General features: G+C 42.5%; 1 protein-coding gene and 1 long non-coding RNA gene across 5 annotated transcripts in view; both read right to left on the bottom strand.

Moving 5' to 3' along the window:
* LOC306974783 overlaps positions 1-27,774 on the bottom strand; it is a 321,619-nt gene that overhangs the window by 216,107 nt on the left and 77,738 nt on the right. The window lies entirely within an intron of this gene.
* The window catches only part of sema6a (sema domain, transmembrane domain (TM), and cytoplasmic domain, (semaphorin) 6A), a 193,199-nt gene that overhangs the window by 94,937 nt on the left and 70,488 nt on the right, over positions 1-27,774 (bottom strand). For all 4 annotated transcript variants that reach the window (XM_079571681.1, XM_079571679.1, XM_079571682.1 and 1 more), the window contains exons 3-5: positions 26,978-27,095; positions 6,963-7,023; positions 2,486-2,548 (exon numbers count right to left, since the gene is read on the bottom strand). In XM_079571681.1, coding sequence (XP_079427807.1) covers positions 2,486-2,548; positions 6,963-7,023; positions 26,978-27,095 — 242 coding nt within the window. The remainder of the gene's footprint in view (positions 1-2,485; positions 2,549-6,962; positions 7,024-26,977; positions 27,096-27,774) is intronic.

Here is a 27,774-nt window from a genome sequence, read left to right as displayed (position 1 = left end):
TTTAGCATGATCCAGCTGCAAATACAGCTAAGGCTGAAAGTGCAGGGGAGCAATGCAGGGGGTGTCTCCAGAGGTTAAATACATAAACACAGAGAGTTTGAAATGAACTTATGTGGTGTTTGTTCAAAAGAGTGACATATTGGGTCGAGTGGGAAGTATGTGAGTTGCAGCGATAGTCTTGACTTTGGCCGTTTTAGAAAAGAAAATCTGAGAGATATCCTTGAAAACTTTTGCTTTTAGAACTTTGCCACCTTGTCAGGTTGTTGACGAATTCAGGAATTTCTGGCATGGCGAGAGAGAGAGAACTCTGAAATGGTTTGAGAAAGAAGTTACTAAATCGGAGCTCGATTAATCAGGAAGCGCTTGAGTGCAAACGTCTGGTAAAAATGCAAGGACATTTTTCAAACTCTTTCAGCTTTAGGGCCTGGAATGCTGGAAATACCTGCCAACTTCTAACATGAATCCAGCAGTAACCTAATGTACCCAATGTAACCTAATGTAATTTGATGTTGTACAAAAAGTTGCCTCATTGAATGTAACATACTGTCTCAATCTGATGAGACCTGAGTAACAAAGGCTGCCATCTTATGCAGCAAATATGCTGAACGGGCGTTGTGTTGCAAGTTGCACAGTAAAAATCGCAGAAACGTCGTGAGTCATCTGAGTTTGTTCTTACAAATGTGCACTCCTGTCAGCAACTGTTAACGTTCTATCTCTAAACCAAAAAACGGTCAAGCCAGTCCCTATACAAGCCTTTCAGTCATGTGACTTTTGTTGGTATGGCAGCCATTTTGGAGGATATAAATGAAAAGTTTTGATTGACAGTGACTTTTTATGTATTCGTAATCATTGCTCAAGAGGGTAGCAATAAAAAACCCACAGCCCCAGAGTCGCACGTCTATGTGAAGAAACCAGTGGGTCATTGTTAAGTTGCTCAAGATGTTAGCATGCTACCGGTTAGCATTTAGCTTCAACAGCTCAGCTCTGACCTCTCCAAGACAAAGCCCTGAACCTCACTCCAAACATCTAGCCTTGGATAGAACATGTGACAGAGGTCAGAGCTAAGCTGTTACTGTAGTATTTCCTCAGTGTTCATAGATGTGAGCCACTGATGTGTTTATCATGTTAAAGCCATTGACAGTTGATTGATGACAGTTGCTAAACCGGTAGCATGCTAACGTCTTGAGCAGCTTAAACACTGACTCAGACATAAATGTGCATCTCTGGGGCCGTGTTTTTACCGTTATCTTCTTAAGCAATGATGAGTACATAAAAATGCCACTGTCAATCAGTTGTCTTTCATTTTCATCCTGAGCAGAAATATTGCTACATGTTGTAGTACTGCATTATTCTACTTCGGTATTCAAAATGGCGGCCAGAACTATGCATGATGTCATTGGAAACTCATCTATATCACAATAAAGTGAGTTATGTCATGTCCAATTCATGGTATTTATGTAGTTTCTGCAGCTTCTCCATCATTAACATAATATTAGATGTTTAGTGGCCTTTATCCCCACAAAAGGCAGAAACATTTGGATATGAATCCATTTATATACGCTGATTCTTATAATTCATTAATTCCTCGATTCATTCATTTCTATGGTTTTGTCTTTCCATACATAATTTGCATTGTTTGATGGCTAAACGCTAACGGCTATGAGAAAATTACATTAAACAGGCTAAAGAATTCTCACACAATTCCTGGAGTTGCTAACTGTCTGATTGAACGTAATTTCTCCTTTTTATTAAAGTGATAGTCTGTAAGATTGCAGAGAGTGTCAGATTTCAAAAGTAACAAGTAAATCAAGTCCCGCCCCCTCCGCTGCTGATTGGTCTTGAAAGCCAGTCCTTGTTTGCAAAATGAGGAGAGAAAAAAAAAATATTTCAAAAGTAAACGATCAAGCTCCTCCCCCCGTCCCTCCTGATTGGGCCAGTTCACAGGAAAGCTCGTCTCTCATTGGTCAGAGTGATAGCCCGGGTATTCTGATTAGTTGCTGAAATCAGCTGAGAGAGAGAAACTTACATTCATTACATTACACTACTTATGTTACATCAAGTTACAGGCCTAGGTGGTCAATTATACGCAATCTATTATTTTTTTTAAACACTTCAACTTACTGACTATCACTTTAATATGTGAAATGTAAAAACTGCGAAGCCTCAGATTAGTGTTTTTTTGTATTCTGCTGAAAGCATATCTGCGCATCTTTCATACTACCACCAATAGCTATGAATTTATATAAAACGCTAATATAAAATTGCAAGTACAACGCTTCAGATGATACAGTGGCAGATTCCTTCTTAGATCCAAGCAAAAAAAGAAAGAGTGTTATAAAAAAGTAACAGCATTATTTTAAGTTAGCCAGTGACATTATTCAAAAATAATGAGTATGCTTTTGCGAGACAGCGGCTCCATTCGTCAGGACTATGTGGTAACCTTGAATAAACATGTTTCTGTCAGACCGCTGTGTGTTTTCTGTACCTTATGCTTCCCTTTCATTCTGCACGTGTCCACATCCGCCTGCCTGGACTTCCACGTCAGCTTCTGCGGAGACAAGATGGCACAGAAATGAGAAAGAGGTTGGAAATAGTCGACTCTAAAATGCCTTGGCGGGAGAGAAGAGAAACGCGGCGGAGAGGTCAATACAGGATCTATACTGTGATCAATAGTCATCATTTGAGAGAGGCCCGCCAGTGATTCTGCTCATGAGGAACTGGCTCAGAGGGGTGAACTTCAGGCAGAGAGCTGATAGCAGATCTCCACAGGCGTCCAATTCGGGAGGTAAAACGATACGGACCCAGGACCAGGAGCAAGTCTCGACAAGGACAGGCAAAGTCCAGATGGGGGATAGTTTTAGACTAAGGGTTGATGTGTGGGTCGGCCAATGCAGTCACATAGGGGAAGCAATTACAAACATTAGAGCAAAGTTAAACTAAAGAGGGGAAATAGCAATATGCAAGGGAAAGTGCAGCTACAGAAGGTCCTTTTTCTAGTTAGCGAATACTTTGAGAGAATGTGCTGAGTAAATATAAAAGTAATTTGATTAAAATACACTCCCTGACCTTCTGCGTTTATTACAGCACTCATGCGTGGTGGCGTTGTTTCAATAAGCTTCTGCGATGTCAAAAAAAATCTGGTATTGATGATGGGAGAGCATGACCACTTGGAGTTAAAGTGATAGTCTGTAGGTTTGCAAAGTAATAATAAATAAACAATCAAATTCCTCCCCTCTTTAACCAGAAAGACACTCCTAGGAGTGAAAGTAAACAGTAACGCTCCCTCCCCCTTCTCTCCTGATTGTATCTGAAAGGCCGGTCCGTCTTATTGGTCAAAGTGGTATCCCGCGGATCCTGATTAGTTGCTGAAATCAGCAAAGGGAGGGACTTTAGAAGAAATATGATCATTTATTATTACTTATGTTGCCTGAAGTGTCAGACCCAGGCAGTCAGTTAAACACAATCTATGAAATTAATAAAACATTGAAACTTACAGACTATCACTTTAAGGTCTGAACACAATGTGAGCCTGTTGAATCGTCATCATTGAATATGCCATCAGGGAAGAAGAAACCCATTGATGGAATAGACCTGACCAACTGCGGCAACCCCCAGATCATAACAGTCAGTTGAACGCATCACACACACGTAAACATGATGCCCCCTTATGGCCTGGGGGTCCACTGCGGCCCGTTAGTAGAGCGCATTTGGAGCCGAGCCGCTGATTAAAGACTCACGGTCATCCATCAGTCTGCAGGTCTCCACAGCCTTTCATCTGCAGCCCGCGCTCATTAATACTCGCTATAGGCCGGCTACAATCAAGTGGAGGAGTGGTGGAGAGGCCGATGCAAACGCATTACGCTGAGGCCAAGTGTTGCAGATGTGAAGTGCTTTAGAGTGGTTATAGAACAGGGGGGCGTATGCAAATGCCCAGATTCATACATGCTTTGATGTACTACTACTACTACTACTACTACTAACACTCATAAAGGATGTTTTTATTGCCATATCCCAAAATGGTAGAAGGACTTTGCATATTTCCTGATGAATTAATTGATCATGCTAGCATTTATCAGTTTTAATCATAGTTTGGATTTACACAATACAGACATGCTCAGAAATGAATGTCATTCTGGTACTGGTTTAGTTAACCTCTTAACCCCCACCTGAACGGAACACATTTTCTGCAGTTTGGCTTTACTTTCATTTGAAAGCTAAGACCTACAAAACTGATTTAAATAGAGCTTTTTCCTCGCCTTGTTGCCGTGTTGTCATCACCTTTTTCCAGTACTTTTTCCATCAGATTTTTGTTCTTTTTTGTTGCCCTTTTGTGGTTTTTGTTGACACTTTTTTGTCCCATTTCTGTTGAGTTTTTGTCCCATTTTTGTCGAGTTTTTGTCCCATTTTTGTTGAGTTTTTGTCACTTTTTTGTCAATTTTTTGTCCCAATATTTGTTGAGTTTTTGTCCCATTTCTGTTGAGTTTTTGTCACTTCTTTGTCACTTTTTTGTTGAGTTTTTGTCACATTTTTCTTGAGTTTTCGTCATATTTTTGTTGCTCTTCTGTGGCTTTACCGTCACTTTTGTCGTCACAATTTCATCAGTTCATTTTGCCACTTTTTGTTTTCATCCTCATTTTCATCTCGTTTTTGTCACTACAGTATTTTGGAGCTTTTTTTTCAAGACGCTTTTAGATTTGGGTAAAACAAAACTGGAGATAATGTGCTCGGTTCATCATTAAGTGATTAATAAATAAGACTGTTTATCTTTTCTCAAACTTCCTTGTGTGTTTGAAAGCATTTTAGACTTGCAACTCTGAGCCACCCGGGCCATTTGAGAACACGGCACAATTTAATCACCTAAGTACTACAGCAGGTGCTTGTGCTTTGCCATCCGGCCGGTGATCCTGTAGCCACTGCACTTTTGACTCTTGCAGGTTTTTATCTGTGCTGCTGGCTCATCACAGTTTTGCCTGTCTGACTTCCTCTCTCCTTGCCCCCTCACTTCCTGTCCTCTCCCTTCAGTCCTTCCTCTGCCTTAGTGATGGGGCCAACGTGACGCAAGTGCCCGCTGCTGCCAGCTGATTGATTGGTTAATCTTCTTATGGAGGGAGCGCAGAGGAGACGGAGAGTGCCAGTGAGTCCTGCACCACACTAAACCACGTGCTGCCTAAAGATACCAGCGTAACAATCACTGGCCGTCCTCCAAGCAGAGAGCGGGTTTACAATAGGACACAATAATCGTATATGAATAAAGGGGCAGAGGCAGGAAGATCCACAGTGAAACCTCGCGAATGCACTAAGAAATCTGAAATGTTCACTGAGCTGTAGAAGAAGGAAAGCTGCTAATTTAGTGTTGACCAGTCGATATATACCACACATCATCGAGAAAGAGATAAAGGTTTACAATTGGTAACTATACTGAAGGGATATTTGAAACAGCACTCACAATTTTTGTATGTGTTTTACCTAGTGATGGGATTCATGGCTCTTTACTGGGAGCCGAGTCTTTGGGATCTGTTCATTTTAGGGGTGGGGTTTGGGCAAACACAGAGAGGTCCTCGATGCTAATGTTAGCGTTCAGCCTCAAACAAACGCTCCAGCCACGCCCACTCTGAGCCACAATAACCCTAACCCTTGTCAGGATAAGAACTTTGATTTCTGTTTACAGCAATTGTTAAACACGCTGTTTTATGGCTCTTTTGCTTGTTTTATTTTTCACTGTCATATAAATGTGGCGTTATTGTTACTGTTTAATGAACTCTACAAGTTGATGAGTGATCAGAGTTCCTAAAACACTTGAAAGTTAAATAGCTATAAATGCACTTTGCCTCTGTTACTTGAATAACTATGCAGATTAACAATAATACATACATTTGTGGTTGAACTCAGGTTTCTATCTAACTATTTTATAATTTAGGTGCAAAAAATTGTTGTTTTTGGTTTTCGATTAAAATGCGATTGATTGCGATTAATTAATTACAGACCTATAATTAACTCGATGAAAACATTTTTATCGAGTCCCATCACTAGTTCATTTCAAAGAGGTGTTCAAAAGACTGGCTCTTTTTAATACAAAATTTTAACCTCTTATCGCCCCCCCCCCCCCCCCCCCCCCTTCTTAAGTTCAGCTTTACCCAAATCTACAAGCTTCTCGGCCGGAGAGAACAGTGTACAGTGATGGCTCATTAAGAAGAAGACCTACAAAACTGATACTTTTGTTCTCATTTTTGTCATCTTTTCTCCTCTTTTGTTGTGGCTTTTTCTTACCGTCATGTTTTTTTTAATGTTTTTTGTTGCTATTTCATTGCTTTTTTTGTCGCATTTTCGCCACGTTTTTGTAACTTTATTTGCTGTGCTTTTGTTGGTCGCCGGCACATTTTTGTTGCCTTTTTTTTTTAAGCTTTTAGATTTGGGTAGAGGTAAAACTGGAGAAAACGTGTTTGGTTCAGGCGGGAGTTAAGAGATTAATACAGTAACAGACACAGTGACTCAACAATACCTAAGACGCGATCGATAAAAGGCACACTTTTTAGTTATTTAAACGATCTCAAATGACAACGGGGCTGATATTTATGCTTTGAAAAACTGTGCTTGTGAATAGAAATCTTGCGCCACAGCTAATAAGAAGAGGCTGCAACTGTGTGACAAGTCTTTTTAAGTGCTTTTTTGCTTTGACTTTACTGTTAAAAGCTTGCAGTCGTGTTGCCTGCTCCACTGTTGGGCTGATTCTTGAGTTCATTGGAAGGAAAATTGACTGAAAAACAGATCGTTCTCTTTTCACAACTGAGCTCCGGTTCGAACCATTTCACCTTAAAGATTCGTTCAAAAGATCCGGTCGGTCCTGAATGTCACATATAGTTTTACCTAATCTATTTCATGTTGGGCCCTTTAACATTATGTCGCTCCTCTGCAAAAGAAAAGTTCACAAAGCCGTCGCTGACCTTCGGGGACATCTCACTCACCTTACTGAAAAAGATCTCATCAGCGTGGCCGGTGTCCGTGTCCACTGTGTATATGTGGTCTCTGGAAGACACAGAGAAAGATAACAGGTCAGTCAGGCAAGCCTTGAAATTCAGCTTTTATTTTCTTTGACTGTGTTTAGCCCCCGGAGGCAAGCGAACAAGTCTTAAAATGGGGGCTCTGTGTAAACTTTGTTCAGACTTTTAAAAAAAAAGCAAAAAAATGACAATAAACAAAAGGAGGCCATAGCTATTTGCCCTGTCAGACAGAAAGCGTCAACAAAGGTTTAGAGCAGTGTGGCACAGGCCATGGACAAAGAGGCTTTTGTCCCGTCCCGAGGAGGGGTGGAGGGGCGGAAAAGGGGGGGGGGGGTTGAGACGGGAGGTGCCAAGTCACTCCGAGCTGTTCAGGTCAATTAAGCCTAGTGTTTGAGCCACAGGAAATCTATACTAACACTCATTACGGCGCAGACAAGAAGACTTATATGTGCTGGCCTAGAAACACACAGGCGCGCTGTATTATAGCGGCCAGGCATACAGCTGGGCATATGGAAGACATAAAAGCAGCAAGGGGTGACACATATCAGACAGACGCAGCGCCGGGTCACCCTCTATGGTCGCACCTACTTACCATGGAGAATTAGGGTGCAGACAGGGAGAAGGGGGGGTATAGGCTAGGAAAGGTGTGGAGAGCGGAAGGAGAGAAACAATGGTGATTTGAGACTGAAGTAGAAGTGGTCAAGTGGTCAACAGCTCGAATTTGATGGAGATTTGGTTTCTCTATGTGTTTTTATGTCAATGTTTAACAGTGTTCACGTTAGATACCGCTTTGAAGGATAGAATAATAGTAGGCAATAATTGGCAAACAGTATTGTGCTTCACAAGTTGACAAGCTTTTCCAATGTCCACACAGGAGTCGTTATTCATTCACTCCACACAGTTGTGGTGTGCTGATATAGACACAGACGGCATCTTTAAGAGGAGAACAATTTCTATAATTACTCCAAAATTACTTTAACAAATGCTGAAGTATCAATATAGCTTCCTTTAAGAGGAGAAAAATTTCTATAATTACTCCAAAATTACTTTAACAAATGCTGAAGTATCAATATAGCTTCCTACCCAATAAAGATACAAAGACATGGAGCGGAGCAAAGTAGTGCAACAGCCCATAAATACATAAATAACAGAGGATGCTAGCATCATGCTACATGCTAATGCTAGCTACGTTTATTCGCTTCTATCAATCTGCTGTGAAAATATGGTCCCAATTTAGACTTGACTTTATTTGTATGTGATAAATAACTTAGTTAATATTCCACCAGAGAACGTCTAAAAAGGGTTTCCCAAACGAAGTGTCTACGGTTCCCGGCTGTTTTGCCGTCTCATGTTTGATATGGACAATATCTGATTATGGTTAGGGCCAGGAGTTGGAAAACAATGAAGGTTAAAGAGACTAGATGCAAGTTGGTCATTTTGTGCTCACTACTGCCACCTCAGGTCTTAAGCGTAACTGCAGGTTCTATATTAAGCTCGTGCATGTTGGCAGTTCGGGCCCGAAGTAACACCATTTTGAGTGACAATGCAGGATTTTAGAGGCAGTTGTGGTGAACAGGTCTGAGCTCATTCTACACATTAGGACATGGCTGGAACATGTAGGGGGAGGAAAATACTTAGTTTGAACATTTTTAAACTCTGTATAGTCCGTTTAAGGTTAGGAAAATTGCTTGAATTTGGTAAGGAAAAGGTGAGGGCTAGGTTTATTTAGCAATATATAATGATGTAACAGTTTTAAATAAAGTTTGTCTAATGACTAATCATTTATTTTATCTCTCAAACCAATACTAAGTGCATTAAATGAACAAAAAACAACTTGTTGAGATGTTCAAGACAAAAAAAGTGGTGTAAACCCTTGGTCACTGGACGTTTTTTAGGCATTTTCATAAGGAGACGGCAAAATAGCTTTCCCAAAACATACTTCCTTCCCCTCTGCAAGGCCACGCCCCCTTGTATGATGCCATGCCGTCTGTATCTATTGTAGGAGCAGATGCCCCGGGGTAAACTGACATACTGTAAGCGAGGCTGCCAATCTGTGCACTCACATCAGAAAACATCCAACCTAAGCACACTAATGTCGGCCGGTATTTGAACCACCAACCTTCCGACTGAAAGACAATCCTCCAACCATCATCCAGGAAAGAAACAAAGAAACAATCTTACCCACCCTCCACATTACAGTGCCAAAGAGCGCAAAATAAAAGGGATTTGGCTTGTCTAAGTGCGATCTAAAGGTGACCGAGCCAAACTGTGTAACGCCTTTAATTCGTTGCAGATTAGCCGTCCAACGTGTTTTTAATCAAAGCGTGCAACAGTGGCATCGTCAGACTCGCGGCTTAATTACGTTCCCGCTCCCCAACCTGCAGCCCGCCTTCCCCTCTCATTAACTAAATCTAATAAAGTCTTTGGAGGAACAAGCATTTCGAAATGAATCCACTTATATGGCTTTCCTGGGGGCCGCCGCCATTTCCTCAAGGGTGGAACCAACATCTACTGTATATGGCCGCCAAGAATCAATATTGCGAGAGCGTGGATTTACCAAAACAAATTCCGGATCATTGTTTCATAGAGTGTCAATGTTGAGCTTTGTTTTGACTCTCGTCTCACAGTCTTTCAGCCCGGAGAGCGAGGGGAGGGGGGGGAAAAAGCAAGTCCACTAAAGGTTACCGAGAAGCAGCTCACGGCCTTTCGGCATTCAAGTTCACTAGCTCTAGCAAATGCCAAGTGCTAACTGCTGCTGTGCACTCTTCCATGAGGGAAAATAGAGACATTGCGGGCCAAATCAAAGACAGTTTGTTTTTCAAAGAGAGGCTTTTCACTGGCTTGGACATTAGAAAAACACACAAGCCATGATTTGGTTTTGGCTTGCGGATAAAGGAATGACAATGTGTTCATCTGCTGAGTTAAAGGAGACAAGCACAATCGAGATGTTGAGTCAGATGAACAGTTTCTAGCCAAAACGTCGATGTATTTCCAGAACTGTAACTGTAACAGTGACTTGTAAATATTACATTTGTTGATTCTCATTTGGCCTTGATAAGAACACGCAACGCGCTGCTTAATGGTGCAAATGAAAGCCTGTCATCTTGTTTGCACGCCGAGGCAGAGCGTTCAAAGGAATAAGTGCTTTGAAAAGTTCATCGCACACTTCATTTAACTTCTATCGTCATATTCAAAGTTTGCAAGACAAAACCAAATCAGAAGCCGTTAAAACTGAAGGATTACTTTGCGGATTTGCCATAATCCCCTGGGTTATTTTACAGCAGCCAATTTCAAACCGCTCGTAAGTAATCTATAATTGAGTGGTGTATCCTTTCTGACAGTGTATCCTTTTCTGACAGTAACCTTGGCAAGCACCGTCTCCCTGTCTATAGAGGCTGTGTGTTTCCCCCTTAGGGCTCGGGATGGTCCGGCCACAGAATCCCCTTCCAGCGTAGATTAGAGGCCGTGTATATCCTGACCTGCTCTGCGCCGGGACAATAGATGGCTGTGTCTGTGTCAACACCGGCCCTGACAGACCCATCAAGAGAAGCCCCCATGCAGCGCCAGACCCCTCCATACAGTCCCACACGCTCCGGCAGACATGCAGCCGCACGCTCTCGCTCACACCTGAGCTCGCACACAGCAGTCCACTCATGAGTCACGTCTGCAGACAGCGGAGTGAATGCAGAGGAATGTGGAGGAGGAAGGGGCTGTGCGGACCACACACCGGAGAAGGTCTACAAACCGTGGATACATGTTTAAAGTTATTGTTTAAACGCGTGTGTGTCACCGGGTCACAAACAAGGGCAGGAGTGTGAGGACATGACAAATGAGGTGCAGATTCTGGCTTTGTTTGAAAGATTTGTCCATTTCATTATAGAATTAAAAACACCATTCCAGAGCAAAGTTGCACTGTACAATAACACACATCCATTGTGCAATTAATTATATAAAATAGATCTGTATGTTGTTACATATTATGTTCAACCTGATAACTATCTCTAGAGAAAAGTGTTGGATCATACTGTTGCCAGCTATTAAAAAAAAAACATGCTCCTAATGCTGGAGACAGAAAATGTTCTTTTTTGCAATAGATAATCAAGGAATAGATTTGGATGAGGACCTGACATATTTTAATCTGCCTTTAGTCATAGACGTCTTGGCTACCAGTAAAGTTTACACGTCAGGTCTGAGAAGAGGTGCCTCTCACAGTTAGGTATTTTCAATGATAAAAATAAATGCAAACATAGGGCGGCACGGTGGTGCAGCGGTTAGTGCTTGTGTTTCTCAGCTAGAAGGTCCCGGGTTTGATTCCCACCTGGATGGGTCTGTGTGGAATTTGCATGTTCTCCACATGTCTTTGTAGGTTTCCTCCGGGTACTCTGGTTTCCCCTACCACTAAAAACACATACAATAGGATAAAAACATGTACAATAGGACCAATGAGAGTGTGTTTCAGACCTACAAACCTGTGTGGCGGGTTTACATGCATGAGTCCCATGTATGTTCATTAACATGCACTGTCCCGAACAAATAAACAAATAAATAAACACACAACTGTGGCGTGTAAACCTCCTTTTGGCCACCTCAGTATATTTATAATCTAAATTAATTTGTCTTTTGCTTGGAGTGCCCTCGGCTGGCAGCAGGGGGATTTATTATAAATGCCACCATTTTTAACAGCAAGCTAACAAGTCAGTGGGTGGTGCATGTGATACAGTTTGAGTGCAGAACAGGTGGTTGATAAACTCTCAGAAGGCAGAGGACACTTCCAAGTTATACGTATTACACAACAAATCCAGGAAATAGCAACAGGAGCGCTTTAGCAGAAAAAGAAGACACAACTGAATTCAGCAGGATAACTCAAAACTGTGTGAATAAAGCAAAAATTCTTTCCACTATTCACCACATGCAAGGTAGAATTGCTGAAATTTTTAGTATGTATCTTACCAACTATGTGGCTAACAACATAATGTATTGTTAATGCTTGAAAATGATAACACGTGTTTAAGTAAAAGCACAGAATGTAAAAGTCAGGGAGGTGGAGACCACACTAGTAGCTATTTGTGTATATTTAAAATGATTGCAAAGCTTTTATGTCCTTTTCCAAAGCTAACCTGATTGATTCCTCCAGGCAGCCGGTGGTTTCCTCCGAGAGTCAACTAGCACGGACTTGAAAACAGGCTTCAAATACATAATCCATCAAAGTCAACCTCTATTTCCTGACTGAAGCATAAAGTTATCTGATGCTGTGGTCTGAAATCAAATGCTGCGCGTCAAACTGCAAACACCCGAGTCCCTATTTTAGTTCACACGGAGGCCAATTAGTTCAGATTGGAGCGGGTAGATAGATCCCCTGAACATAAATCTTAGCTCAGGAAAATGGCTGCCAGGTGTAATTGAGTTTTTTTCCGAGGCGATATAAAATATGACTTCCGACAGACACAGAAGCCTGGAGGTAAAGTTCACAGGTCACGTAACTGCTGAGGGCAACGCAGACTAAACAACTGGTTTGCATCAAAACCTTTGGGCTTGAGTGGGTTAAAAAATAAAAGGGTTTTATACAAGCTGATCGTGTTGTGCCATATGAAACAACAGGCTGTTCTCACTTGCACTGGCAGTGAATATATAACAGGTGTGTTGTTGCTCAGAATAGAATGGGTTGTACAGATGTTCGCATTGACATGGAATTCTTAATAACGATGAGCGGAGGAAATGTGCGTTGGTTGTTTAAGCTCATTTGCATATTGTGAAACAACCAGGATGATAAAGCAGAGTTATTACATGACGAAGAGAATCTAGATTTAATATTCCTGTAATTGTTCAAGTTTTGAAGTATCCATGTAACCCTGTATGAGCCGAATCGACCCTTGGGATCGCCTGGCTCTGGTCTGTCCCAGAATGCGGACTAAACATAGTGGTGCTGCATTTGCTTTCTGCGCTTCCAAGCTCTTTCCCACAGGGTCTTTGCCTTGAAACCACATCAAAGAAACTTAAAAACTAATCTTTTTCAGGCGGGACATGGCGGGTGAAAATATAGATTTTAAATTTTTGACATTTTTAGCTAATTTCTCCCATAACATCAGTGTAAAAAAAGACCAAACTCACTCTTTTCGATGCCTATTTTATGATGTTTTCTTGCAAGACGGAGATTTTCCGGAAATGACGACAACAGCGCAGCCCTCCCTCGTCTTTCACACGTTCACTCTTTAACACGCCGTCATTCATAAATATTGATATGCTTGGCCACGTGTTGCACGAAAGGTGACCGAGATGCCGCTGTAATCCAAATATGGTCATTGACGTGGCTAAAGATGTGAGAAATACTCTATATACCAGGGCTGTGCAATTTCGATTACAATTTTGGCACTTAAAATCCTAAGTGCCGTCATGCACGAGCTTAATATAGAAGCTGCAGTTACACATATGACCTGAGATGGCAGTAGTGAGTATAAAATGGCTAACTTCCACCTAGCCCCTTTAAATTATTATTATTATAATTTTTTTTTTTCAAAGCAGAATTGCATTATTTCATAGCGCTGTGCTGTGTGATGATGTCATCAGGCCGCGCTGCTCAGTTTACTTGCGCAGGTGTGAGGGCTGGCCAGCAGGGGGCAGGTGTGAAACAGAGACCTCTCCTTAATCGAGGCAAACTTGAAATCATTTGTACTTTTATGACTGTTCAGAAAACAGAAAATACTCACCATAGTTTTTTTTATTAATAAATATATAAATAAAATAAAGACTTTTTTTTAAAGGCAACAAATTATCGTTTGAATAATCGTGATTTCAATTATGACTAAAATAATCGCGATTATTATTTTTTCAATAATCGAGCAGCCCTACCATATACACAAATGTTACAAAATGTTATGCCCTGTTTTCTCAAAATAAGGTTTTCTTGCAACAATATTTCCCCTTTAATAGCTCCTACAGACTCCAAACCTTCCAGTTTCCTTGTACTCAACAATATTTTGAAAGATTGTTCAGAGGTATTTTTTAAATATCTGTCCTCGCCTGTGTTATTAAGCGTCGAACCACACAAAACAAAAATGTTTTTTTCACAGATTCCCTCACAAATAAATAGCTTACTCAAAAACAGAATACGATATCCGAAATCCCCTCCACTTGACAAAAACTAACAACTAACAACTAACAACACAATAAAACCATCAATTTACATCTGGCCCTATCCGTTATTTAGATCTAGTCACTGAAAATATACAGATGTGCAAATACAAACATGCAATACAGTACATTTTTCTCATACTTATATCAGTAATACAGTGAAGGTTTCAAATTACCGTAATATGTAAACCGTAAATGTTTTTCCCCCCACAATTCACCTGCAGTGTCTCGTAAGTAAAGCCTTCCATTTTGTTTTATTTTATAGCTGTTTATTTTTTTCATAGTTCTTATGGCGAATATCTTTGTATTTCATTGCAGCACTTTGAGTTACTGTGTGCCTGAAAGGCGCGATGCAAAGAAATTGAATAGATTGTATATCCAGATTAGTTTTGCTAGACCTCTATTTAAAACGCTTCACTACAGTCACATTTCTACTTGTTTGCAGTACATATCAGAGTACGATTAAGCATGAAATGGGAACCATTTAGTTCAATGCTCGATCTTTGCAAACACCATCACAGTGAAAGAATATACAGTAAATCCTGGCAAAATCGCATCCACAATGTAAGATAATCACTTGTTATTTACTTATCTTCTAACAGTACAGAATCAATTACAGAAAAACCCCGCTTCCAGATCTATATCAGTGGCCTTTTATTAAAAGATGATGATATAAGCTCACTAATTAGTCTGAAAGGCAGGTAAAGCCACATCAAACTGAGCACATGGCAAAGACTGGCTCCAGAAAGGCTTCACTTCCGAAAGAACACATGGTTTGTATTTGTAATCCCCCGGGCCAGTCAATTAGTGCACTCATCTCTGCTCGCAGGAACAACACTTGTCAAATTTACTTGGTTTCACTGTAACATTAGGCAGGCCTGGCATATGCAGAAGACTCCATCGATATAATTCATGGTTTTGGATGGGAGAAGTCTTGAAACATGCTTGCTAATCATCTACCTGTTGATGATACATGTTACTAAAATTGGCGAGTGATCAGTGCTATGAGTTTCCCATCATCCTCAAACAAACTGAATTTCCTTAGAACTTTACCAAAATTTACAGTCAACACAAACGCCTCAGTCAGAGACATTTGACAAGTCTTGATCGCTGAGCACTTGTCGTAGATGTGAATCATCTGGCGTGGGTCTAGCACTTCCCCGAAATTCAGCGACAAAAATGCCCGCGGAGGACGGAAGCTATGCAAATATCCTTTCTGTGTGTAGGGCCGGGGACAAGAGAGGAGTGAGAGGAACGCAGCGACACTGTGGGCAAACAGAGACCGGGTAGTGAGCGGGACGGCTGTAACACAGTGACACACGGGCTCCCGGCGGCCGAGGCCGACATGTATCCGAGCGTAGCCTCCAGAACACTGGCTCTTTGTGCGAAGGAATGTTCTTCTCATAACAGTCCGTTTCTTCTGGGGTGAGCGGGCCAGCCTGGTCCATCTGCCCGCCCTTTGTTAACCCCATTCCAGTGGCGTAAGAAAGGAAGGAACGTGATTAGCATGCAATGTGCACTATCGACACCATTTTACAGAATGTATACCATGTACCCATTGTTGAAGGAGATATATTTTTCCCTGACAAAACTCCTGGCTTTGAAGATGGTGGGATTTCTTTTAGATCTACAATGTAAATGCAGCAAACATTAGAATTTTAATACGTTTTCCTCAATGTTCTTTAGGGCGGTCAATAATCTCCTCTGAGCTCAGGATCTAGATCTGCAAAAAGGTCTGCGAGAGCTTGAATTGTGTTTGGGCAGCAGCTAAGAGATTTTTTCATCAGGTACTACAGACTTTCACGGCTTGAAAACAGGATCATTCAGGTCGTGCAACTGTCTGACACCAAATCCTGACCTTAAAGGAACAGGTCACCATTTTTACATACTGAGATATGTTCTTGCCTGAGCTTAGACGAGTTAATGTGTACCTGTCTGGTCTTTGTGCGTGCCCTCAGTCACGCAAAAAGACCAAAGACGTTGTTAACATTTGGCCTCTCCCAATGGATTCCTATAGCTCCAAATGGGAAGCTACCACGCTCTTCCACGGACACGAACAAAGACCAGACAGGTACACATTAACTCGTCTAAGCTCAGGTAAGAACATATCACAGTACGGAAGAACTGTGTGCCCTCAGTCACGCAAAAAGGCCAAAAATGTTGTTAGCATTTGGCCTCTCCCAGCATATTCCTATAGCTCCAAACGAGGTGAAGTTAGAAGCTACCACGCTCTTCCACGGGCACGCACAAAGACCAGACAGGTACGTATGAACTCGTCTAAGCTCAGGTAAGAACATATCTCAGTATGTAAAAACTGTGGCCTGTTCCTTTAAAGGGTTTTCATATTATGGTTTGGTTTATGTAGATGTTAAGCAACACAATTTCCTAGATACACTGCCTAACCAAAAACAAACGTCGGCCCAATGGATTTAACTAACTGTTATGATCTGGGGCTGCTGGAGTTGGTCAGGTCTTGGTTCAGTAAAACTGAGTGTCAAAGAATGAGATCAGCTGTGAACATCCTGAATGATCGTCCTCCCTGATGGCACGAGCTTATTCCAAGATGACAATGCCAGGGTTCATTCATTGTGCATTGTTTCCATATTGTGAGAGAGTGGTTCAGGATTATGAGACATAATTTTAGCACCACAGATCTGAACTCCATTGAGAATCTTTGGGATGTGCTGAAGGAGGCGTTGCACAGTGGTCGCACTCTCCCATCCATCATCAATACAGGATCTTGGTGAAGCAATAATGCAACGCTGGATCTTCTGACATTGCAGAAGCAAACAATGTTAGAGTGTGTGACCTTTCTTTTTTTGGTCAGGCAGGGTAATTTATCATAGCTTCTTTAAAGTCTCACTGTGGAACATTCTAGGTTACATTTAGATTAAGATCAGTCAAACCAAAGCACTGCTATTGTGGGTTATCACAAGAAAACAGTTTGAAGTTATGGTTCTTGTCAATTCAATGCAACAACGTTATCATGGAGACAAACTGGTGATCTCATGATTTCAAAAAAGTTCTGTGATTTTCTGTGCTGAAATGTTACGCCGTATGCCTTTAAATATATCCCTCACTCTTGATTAGCATGCGCCCCACACCGTCGCCCCATCTCTCCTCTTAACCCAAACTCCTCCATGTCCACCCCCTGCCCCTCCTACTCTCCCCTCTTTCATCAGCCCCTTCACCCCTGTCTCTTCTCTTCACAACCCGATCATGGGTGGCAGAGCGGGACCTATTGTACATTGTTTTGGTTCAAATCCTACTCACAAAGTGGATGGGAGGGTATGGGAGAAGGTTGAGGTCCTGAATGGTGCCGGGACATTGAGAGGGCCCCGGTGATGGGACCCCATGAAATACAACAAGTCAGGGTTCGCCCACCCCGGCTCTGGAGCACGTTGTTCTTTCCAAGCTTTTCATGAGAAATTCAGTTCGCAATAATATGTTTTTGCACATGGAGTGAAGGCCAGGGAAGTCACGAATGTCATGGTGAAAAGAACTGTGCCGCTGCCTTAGAAAAGGGAATTTCTTTGCGGCTAATGACAAAACATGGTCTCAGGACGAGTTTGAACATGAAGTAATTAAAGGTAATCGAACTCTAACAAGTAGTGCAGAAACAAATCAGCCTAAAGAAAGACGCCATAGATCTTAGTGAGTGTTTGGTCGATACTGTCGCTCTGTGAGACACCTAGTGGCTCCATGATCAGTCTTAATGATGGGGTGTTATGCTTTATGCAGATATTTGATCATCCCATCTTTATCACCATCAAAATTACACTTTGTTAGTCACAAAATGCTGAATAAGAACCAGAATATGATTTATTGCCATCATCAGTGAAGTTGCCATAGCTGTAGTGAAGCTATGGCAAGTGTTACCTGAAAGATCTGGATAATTGGGAACCACTGGTGAAGATCCAAAGATTACTCAAAGAGAAGTTAGCCGCTCGAAACTCTTTGGAACTTGGTAAAAAGCTCTATAAAGTCGATTTTCACACCCTGACTTTTACAAGGTCTCAGACCGAGGCTGAATGCGTTTCACCACTTTTTTTTCTTGAATATTGAATAATAAAGACTATTCACTTAATAAATAAACATGATGAACTGTCTGTATAAGTATCTGACCTTTCTGACTGAACTGATCGCACCCCTCAGGTGCAGTGACTCTCTCGCGCTTGGGGCTTTGTTTGCGAGTGTGGACGTGGTTGGACGTCCCAGCGCTGACAGCAGAGAGACTGAAGGGAGGCATGTAATCCCACTCATTAAAGGGTTTTAAAAAGGATTTGTGTGGCCTCAATAATGGAGACTCTAGTGGCCTCCATTGAGAGACCCAATGATACCCGACGGGGAAGAACCGCGGCCACAGTGGCACAACTGTTCCGGAGAGCCTAATCTGTATTTCAAATACAGAGTGTAAGCGTTAAGGGTAGCCGCAAATTTTTGGTCACTCCACTTTCTTTCTTCCCCATTCCCTCCTTCTGTCCCGGGCACTTTTAATCTGCGGTTCCCATGCTTCCCAGCCCCACACAGGGCCGTAAACAGTGTGTGGCAGGCGTTTCCATGGTGAGAGCCAGTTGATGGTCGGGAATGGCGGCTATGCGCTGCATGTGGAGGGACCTGGGCCATAGCTGCAAGGCGGGCAATACAGTAACACTATTATATATAGACTGTCTGTCGTAGTCTCTGCATGTCTCCTCATGCCTTGTCCTTAGAGTTCAGCCTCTACTTAAAGAGACATCACTCTGTGTTTACCTCATTTTAGTCACGGTACTGAACATTTTCATGGATTCTGAGGTTCCAGAACTTTTCCCTGTGTCTCTGATTGACAGCCGTTTGTGCGCCTTTGCCTTTGTTGCGTGTAGCGCATTCATTAGCCTCGCCTGTCGCTACAATCTCCATTATTCTTAGTCTCCAATTACTTTAACAATGCAGTCATGCTCCATAGAACATGCTGAAAAAAAAATCCCATGAATTAAGATCACAAAGTACTGCACAAGTGAAAGCCACAAAATTAGCTTGATGCGCCACGAGAAAGGGCTCCCACACATACACCCGTCGATCAACAAGGATTGCAAATTATCATTTTAATTACCTCCTTAAGGTTTTAACTGTCCCTAAAAAATGACAAGTTTAAGAGACAATCAATTTGCACTCTAACTCAACACACGGATTCGGAGAGTCGCTCAAATCAAACTGAATCATCTACTCCAAGCCAAGAAGCACATACAAATCGCCGGGTCATGATCATAGCTTCAATCGCTAACCGGAATACTGGCGGCCAAGGTCAAAGACGCCGTAAGCCGTATCAAAGAGCGGGAGGAGAGGCTGTGCATGTGACAAATGTGTGTAATGTGAACTTATTACCCAATCGTAAACCCCCGGCTGAAGCGTCTCCTGCGGCGTACACACCCTTCTCTCACCCCGCATACTGAGATTTTCCACAGATCGCCGCGATAAATCTCCCTTGCTCTCATACGAAACGCGCTCTCGTTGGTCCACGCTACACGCCCTGACCATGAAATATCGGCCCACGAGACAAGAGCCCTCCTGGGTCCATCTCTCGCCAAATCAACAGCACTTTATTGCTTTTAGTGGACGTGACTTTGCGGCTGAGGTCGATTGACAAGGCAGACACGTGAGGCGCTGTATGGATTGAAGTTGTGTCCGCTCCAGCAGCTCATGTCGCCAGTTTCTCCACTCCACAATGGGCTGCATTATCGTAGATGCACTTTCTCGATTTTTCTAGCCGTCACAAGTTGGCGAGAAAACTGTTTTGTAGCTCATTGTTTCTGAGCCTCCTCCTGGATGTACTGCACTTTCCAACATCACTTAGCCCTACTCAAGTCGTATTACCTCTCTTTATCATGTCCATTAACAGGTGCCAGGATGAAGCAGCAGGCAAAGATGTAGCTTTCCAAACGTGCTGTGTCTCCCAACTTATTACCTCCATAAATATTCAATGCAGACGTCTGTTTTATTGGTTTACAAACACTCTCCCCCATGACTCATCGCTCACAACTATTATTAAAACATCTTTCTGCTTCGCCATTCAAATGCAAGGAGCGGCTTGATAAATGGAGGTGAATGTTTTGAAGGGAAAGTGATATACTGTATGTTAAGACAATAGTCAGTGCCTGTGTTGTTGAAAACCAGTGAAGGGAAGGGATGACGGCTTTCATGGAAAAAAAGACAGATGTCCAGTGTCTTATCAGGCAATTCTGATGATAGTATTAGTACTTGTAATAGAAAATGACTGAAGAATGTGATGGAGAGTATTAAAGGACTTAACAAATTACACGACTGGAATTCGGAGGAACTATTTAATATAGTGCAGGATCTATTTAATATAGTGCGGGATTATATAAGGGCTCAAACAGCGCACGCTCACCTTATCCCCCCCCTTTCCCCCCTAGAACATTAGAACATTTATACAGACAGCATCGCATACAAGGGGGCGTGGCTATGCTTGGGGTCCATATTGAGTGATCAGTAGAAGTGAAAAAATGTCAGTTAGCATGTAGCATGATGCATTCTCCGTTGTTTTTGTATTTATGGGCAGTTGAATTACTCCTCTCCATGTCTCTGTACCTTTAATGAGTAGAAAACGATATTGAAAATTAGGCACTTGTTAAAGTAGTTTTGGAGTAATTATTGACCTTATTCTGCCCCGCCCACCATTGCATTGACACTTCAGGTAGAACGAGAAGTCCGTTCATTCAGCGGAGAGAACAAGCGAAAATGTGATGTTTGGTAGATTGATTTGTGTAAAATGTCCAATGTTCATTTGAGTCAACAAGTCAACACAGCACGGTTTCTCTGCACAGCCTAAAAGCGGCTTTGTATTTGTGTAGTACCTGATTTTACCATTACTTCTCCAGTCCTATGTAAACTAACAGGGCTGAAAGGGTGGGCTCAATTCATGGCGGCGTCCATGCAAACTTCCCAAATAAGGTGAATAGAAAGTTTAAATGTTTCTCCTCCTTGTTTTCCCCGTCAACTGCTTCAAACATGTCCATATATGGGGGATTCCAGAGATGCCGTCTGTATCAATCCCACATTTTATAAAAATCTAAAAGGAATGACAAATTGAATTTTACATCCAGAACAAGAGCAGGTTTTGAGGCAGAACTTTTGAGTTCCATTATTTTCTCATGTTTGACACCATTGCCAATACAACTCCCATGCTATTCTAGCAGCTTTCCAAGCCTGCATTGTCTTACCCTCATAAGATACAAACTCGGTGGGCCGAGCCATACAGCAGGTATATAGCGTAATGCTCTGTGACAGGGTATGAACAACATTCAACAGACACAAATCTAAGATGGCTATTTCACTCATTTAACTGAAAACTAACCTGCTTTTTCTTGGCTTCAGATTAACATTATGAGCAACAAGACAAAACCAATAGCAGCTTGAGAATCTGTAAAAACTTTCTTTAAAACTGAAAATCGAACACAACCATTTAGTGCGAGGAAAAAACGACTGCATAAAGTAAACATCATCATTTACAGCCAAGAGCGGCGGTTGAGTCGTCAATCGCTGCATCTGCTGCTCCTCACACGCTGCCAGTGACTCTTCTCTTCGCCTCTATGGATTTAGCCACTTTTGTGCATTACGATTTCATCAGTTGCCGTGTTTGTATGCAACTTACAGCTGTATAAAACTTGTGAATTTTATTGCCAGCGCTAAATTGCGCGCCAAGAGGGATTTATACACTGAGCGTCCATTGAAGAAAAGAAAGAAAAAGACAGGCTGAGAGTGTTGGGTTTTGGACGGGGTTCACAGTGGAGCTCCCAGGGCTGAGGCACGATGGCAGAGCTGTGGAGTTGGAGCCACAATAAACAACTCCTTTGGACAGACGCGGTCATAAAAGGCACTATTCATGTGGTTCGCCGTGGCAGTGTTACTGGTTTGAGGGCGCAAACTGTTGGCTGAGATTCACGTTGTATTAGCTGAATCACAGTTGTGTTGTTAAAACAGTTAAACCTATATTATCAATGGCTTTACAGAAGGGGTTAGCGATACAGTGACAACTTCCCTGGAGGTAGGTTTGGTACGTTTGAATTTCTCGTGCTTGGGAAAAACGATAGTAGACGGCTTTATGCTCTTGTGGGGGGAAGGGGTCAGTGTATGTCTGCAGATGGCATACATTTAAAACTGAATTTTGAAGTCTCGATTTTGGCTCAGTTTCACATTGATTCTCTTAACAGCCATTGTCTGTAGTTAACTTGTACATGCCCCTATGGATATCCCTTTAGCGCCCATTGATCTGTCGGCCCATGCTATCGACTGGGACATTCCTCTCTCGATGTCAGGATCAATGCTGGTCATCCGGCTCGGGCTAATCTCAGGCAGCCATCCCAGTTAGTCCCGGGGGTCACATTCCTCTTGTTAAAAAGAAGCGTCGGAATACCCCGTCGGCTTTGGGAAAGTATGCGAGCGTGTGCGACCGCTGCAAAGGGAGGGGACCAACACAGCAAACACGCACAAATGCAAGGGGACGAGATCAGATGCCGGGAGGCCTCGCCCATCTGCACAGCGACACATGTTGGCTGCATTAGACGTATAGGCGTGTGTGCACAGGCATATGTCGCAGGCCATGGATTGCTCCCAAAGCCGCAACAACAGCCGGTGCTGAGTTTGTAAAAAAAGAAAAAATGTGGGTGAATGGGTGGGACACGTCTTTCCAGATTTATGGTCAGCGCAAAGCTAATCATCTGTATCTGATAGAAAAAGGCTTCAACTCCTTCGTCATAGCTTCTTCATTTCTTTCTTTCTTTTGTTTTCTTTTTGCATTTCATTCAGAATATTGGTTTGTTGAAAGTCGACTGTATTCGTTAGGCTCAAAGGAGTGGAGCACGGCACATCTGGGGACTTCAAGGTTACTTTTACTAAAGCCTATTTTTGCTCACCATAGAGAACATCTCTTTTCGCTTTACACAGTGTACGACAGAAATAAAACATCCATTCACCTTCAAATGCCGAATCTTGACCACTTGAACCTCCAAATGAAAGGTTTACAAGCTTCTAATCTATAAGCTGCACACATACAGTGGTACACCCTACAGTAAACAATGCCCTTTATATATTCATTACCTTCAAATCTGACATTGTGTAGCAAAAATACAGGGTGAAGATTTTAGATTTGCAAGGCATGCTTTGAAATGGTGGCAAACTGAGGGCTTAAATGAAGTGTTTAGACTTTAAAAACGCAGACATGTGCCACCCCATGACCTGAGCAGGTGGGAGGGGAGTGTTTATAGTTACTGTATGCTGGAACTCATTAAATTACTAGTATTATATTCATGCTTCTATCTCTTATTTACTCATTATCAGCAAGAAACATCACTACTATAAAAATCCTGTAAAGACATAGAGTTTGAAGCCAATACTAATAAACCAGCAACCATTTCACAAAAACACCATTGTGCCTTGTTTATGTGCTGTTTTCAAAGCCGACCGTAACCTTCCACTGCTAGCCGACGCTAACTCGCGACACACTCTGCTAATAAGCCCCCGCGTCTCATTTCCTGCGTCCTCCCATGTGCAGCAGGTGGGCCGCACCAAAGCGTCTGGCCTCACGCACTCCGCCACTTTCTGCTTCCTGTCTCGCTCACGTCCTGCTAATGACCGGGCGATATGTTCAAAAGCTGCACTTAAACTAGTAGCAGCAGCCCCTTCACCCCGCAGGCCCCCCGCACCCGCTCACACTTAATGCCGACATGCTCGGAGGAAAACAAAGAAAGACCCCTATTGTGATGACTACAGTATCCAATCAGGCCCCGCCACTCAATTAGCTACGGATGACATGGAACAGGCCAATTTCAGGATTCGTGTCGTTGGAAGTCTTCATTGGTGGATGGAGTCACGGCGGCTCTCGCTTGCTCTAATAAGGCGTATAATACAGAAAACACAGAGAGCAAAATCTATATTGATTTCCTTTCTGCCTGTATATAAAGTAATTGAGCTGTGTTTGAGCCCGGGCATGGATTTTCAAAGATGAGGCAGTGAGAGGATGAGAGCTCACATAATTCAGTATGCAGTCTCATTTATTTCTAGTCTTAAATGAGTGGTGTGTGAACTTTTGACACTTTGGGCCAATTCCAACTTGAATGGCACACTATGACAAGATTTATTACTATATTGAAAATCAGATATCATGATACTGTTATGATATTCAACTATTTCACACAGTGTTCTCCATTAAATTCACAAAAGGAAAAATAAGCATACTTTCCAGACTATAAGGCCCTGTCCATACGAAGTCAAGCAACGATATTTTATCAATCCAGTGTATCGTCCATACGAGCCTGGGGTTTTGGGGGACTGTAAACGAACATTTTTTGGTCCCAGACAAGATCCCAGAGTGGAAAGATCTCAAAACGACATTGTTACGATGTCTCCACAACTTTTACGAAAACAATGACATCACAGCGCCAGAGGGGTGTCTGTTATCCAGAATCTACTGAGATTATAATGAGTTTTACTCATGGATCTATGATGGTTTAACTCCGCTCCTCTTTGCTTCACTGCAGTCCACCAGCCACAGGTGACAAGTAGAAAAACACAGCCGAGTCAGTCTGTGTTTGGACTGACAGTAAAACTCTGGTCATTGACAGGTTTTTTTCTTCTTCATTGTGCATTTTTTGGCTGGTGCGACTTATACTCCGGAGCGACTTATCTATGTTTTTTGGTTGGTGCGACTTATACTCAGGAGCGACTTATCTATGTTTTTTTTCCTTCCTCATTATGCATTTTTTGGCTGGTGCGATTTATACTTTGGAGCAACTTATCTATGTTTTTTGGTTGGTGCGACTTAAACTTCGGAGATACTTATCTATGTTTTTTTTCTTCTTCATTAAGCATTTTTTGGTTGGTGCGACTTATACTTTGGAGCGACTTATAGTCCGAAAAATACATATGTATATGTTTTTCAGCAAATTGTCTCAACTCAGATGTGTCTTCCCACTCACAGGCACCACAAAACACTACCTGATGCATAAGTTTTACCAGGGCATCTGAACTCATGTCTGCTGATGAATGTACTGTGTTAAGCCTGTTGTTCTCAACTGGCCGTGTACGAAGTCTAATGGCGCTGCACAGGCATCCCTCCCTGCTTTGTAATTTATCATTGTTCGATTGGCCCGCATCTCGGTAATTCTTCTTGAGGAAGCGGCGGCACTGGCCCAAATGATATATTATGGCCTCTTCCGATACAGATATTGTGTCACCAAATATTGCGATCACAAGAACTTGTCGATCCTGTTAGCAAGTGTCTGTAAAGATTGCTTTGGCAGATACGAGCTCCAAAACAGCCAACATCAGAAAGTCGCCCTATTTTGCTGTTCATTAGTCCCGCTTGATCCTCCAAACTTTGAACCCCAAACAGGTCAGCGGGGTTACAAAGTTCAGCCTGTGTCCTCCGAGCCCTCAGCCGTTAGATTGTGAAAGGCCCCCGTGCTCTCTGGATGATATGAGCTCTCAGCTGGCAGCGGCAGGAGGAGAACGCTTCATAAAGGAGTCAACTTCAATCAGCCGCAGTAATGAGCGGCGCTGTGATGAAGTTTCTGTAATCTGGTTGAAGCACACTCACTACTCAATTAACAAAACCAATCCTACAGGAGGTGGAGGCTTTAAATTGACAAAGAAAAGTGCTCAGGCTCGAAGGAATCATGTCAAGAACGGCCATGTTGAGCTTCTTCATGATGCTTGAGCACTTTTACACACTGGTCTGATACAAGTTTTGAGGATGACCCTTTGTGATATCACTTTTCTTTTCCACGGCGCACCAACGAGTTTCCCACGCTTATCCGTTCATCAATAAGCCGAATACCCATCTCGACTGCGCATGCGTGGGTCTGTCAGGCTCCTAATTTTGGCTACTAAACAAATATGTTGCCAATATCTTGAAAGCGAGGGAAAAGCCAGGACGGCGGCTCTGTAGGCAGGAGTAGGCAGGAGTGGACTATAGTGGACCATAGTGGACCATAGTGGACCATAGTGGACAGGGGAACGACAGGACCTGGGATCAGCCAGACACAGACACCGCCACTTTTTAAATCATTTAAATTCATCTTGAAATCACAAAAGTTTCAAAACGGTGTTGATGTTAGATATAGTGGGTAAATTTCCATCTGTCAAATTAGCAATCAATTAACTCTGTTGTACCATCAGATCACTCGTAAAAAAAAAAATACAAATAAAGTAAATTTTGTTCTACATGTTTATTTCTCATTCCAGTTTAAATGTCCTGAATATCGGCGACATGAGGCCACCGTTTCAGACCCTGCACTTTGTCCAACAGTCGCCTTCAAGGGGCAGAAATGATTTTCTCACATAGTTATTCCAACTATGTGAACAAGGACAGGTCGTCACTTTAACAGCCTCTCTACATATGAATAGCCGTTCAGTTGATTCAGTTTCTGTCTATCTCCGTACGCAGCCCTGGTTGTAAAAATTGACTTTATGCTAATATTGTAACAACGGCGACGACAAAAACGCTTTAAATCATCAACTTCCAAATCAGAGTCCAAATCAGAGCTTTATTCGTTGCTTTGCGCTAACTATCAATATTGTTTGGTAGCCAAAATAAATTCCGTTACCCATAATGCAACGGGCGACCCGAGATGGGCATTCGGCTTATATTGACATGTTTGGTATCAAGGTGTAGCGCAAAAGGAGACAGAGATTTCCTTTCTGGGAGACGAGATGTTCCAAAAGTCTAAAAGTCCAAAAGACCCGTTTTCTCAAAATTAAACATCTCCACATTTTTGTTTCACTGTTCACCTGCAGTGTCTCGCCTTGATTCCACTTCCTCCCTACTTTGCTGGATAAAACAATCAGACTCTTACCTGGCTGCGATGTACACTGTCCGGTTCATGATCATGATGAGCTGGATGTCGAGTTTGTGCCGCTGCGTGTTGTTCCTGCCAGGTTTATGTCCCACGAAGGCCGGGTACTGCTTTGTGTCTGCAAGACAAATAGACACAGACACGGTCAGAACTACCTGGTAATAAGCAGTCTTGCATCCAAAATAGCCGCTGGAATTATAACTTCACCAAGTTCGGCTTTCGCATTTGTCCTTGGAGGTTTTTAGGGCCTACGCTGTCGGACGGAGGGAAAAAGCGTGCCGCCATTGTTCCTTCAACCCTCGTTTAGCCAGAAATTGTAGACCAAAATGGGCTCAAGCGTACCGTGCAATTGTTCTATTGTTGGTGGCTTAGGATAAAAGCGCACGCGGTTGGAGGCATGATGTAGGAGCAGAACTGATCCAGACAAACAAGGCCGAGAGAAGAAACGAAAAATAACGGATAAAAAGACAATAAGCAAATCTTTGGTTGAATTTTAACAGTATCCAAAAAAAAAAAAAAAAAGCCCAAACAGACAAACACACGAGATTAGCCTTTGATGTTGCTGTAAGTCATTCGTTTTTGTGGCGGCCGTGTCCTTCGGGAGCCAAATTACTAGATGCAATTTAGGACAGAGGCTGGGGGCGAGAGGGGGGTGTCGTAGGAAGGGATGGAGAATAGGAGGATTTGGGAGACTCGAAACAGGGGTGAGAGGAGTTCACAGAGGAAGCAGCATGGGACTAGTAATGAGAGGGGAGAGAATGTTGTCGAGAAAGAAGAGGAAATCTCCGACGAAATGG

The sequence above is a fragment of the Gobius niger genome, assembly GCF_951799975.1.
Source record: "Gobius niger genome assembly, chromosome: 1".
Lineage (NCBI taxonomy): Eukaryota > Metazoa > Chordata > Actinopteri > Gobiiformes > Gobiidae > Gobius > Gobius niger.
The sequence above is the reverse complement of the archived record's forward strand: the minus strand, read 5'-3'. Positions and strand labels throughout refer to the sequence as shown.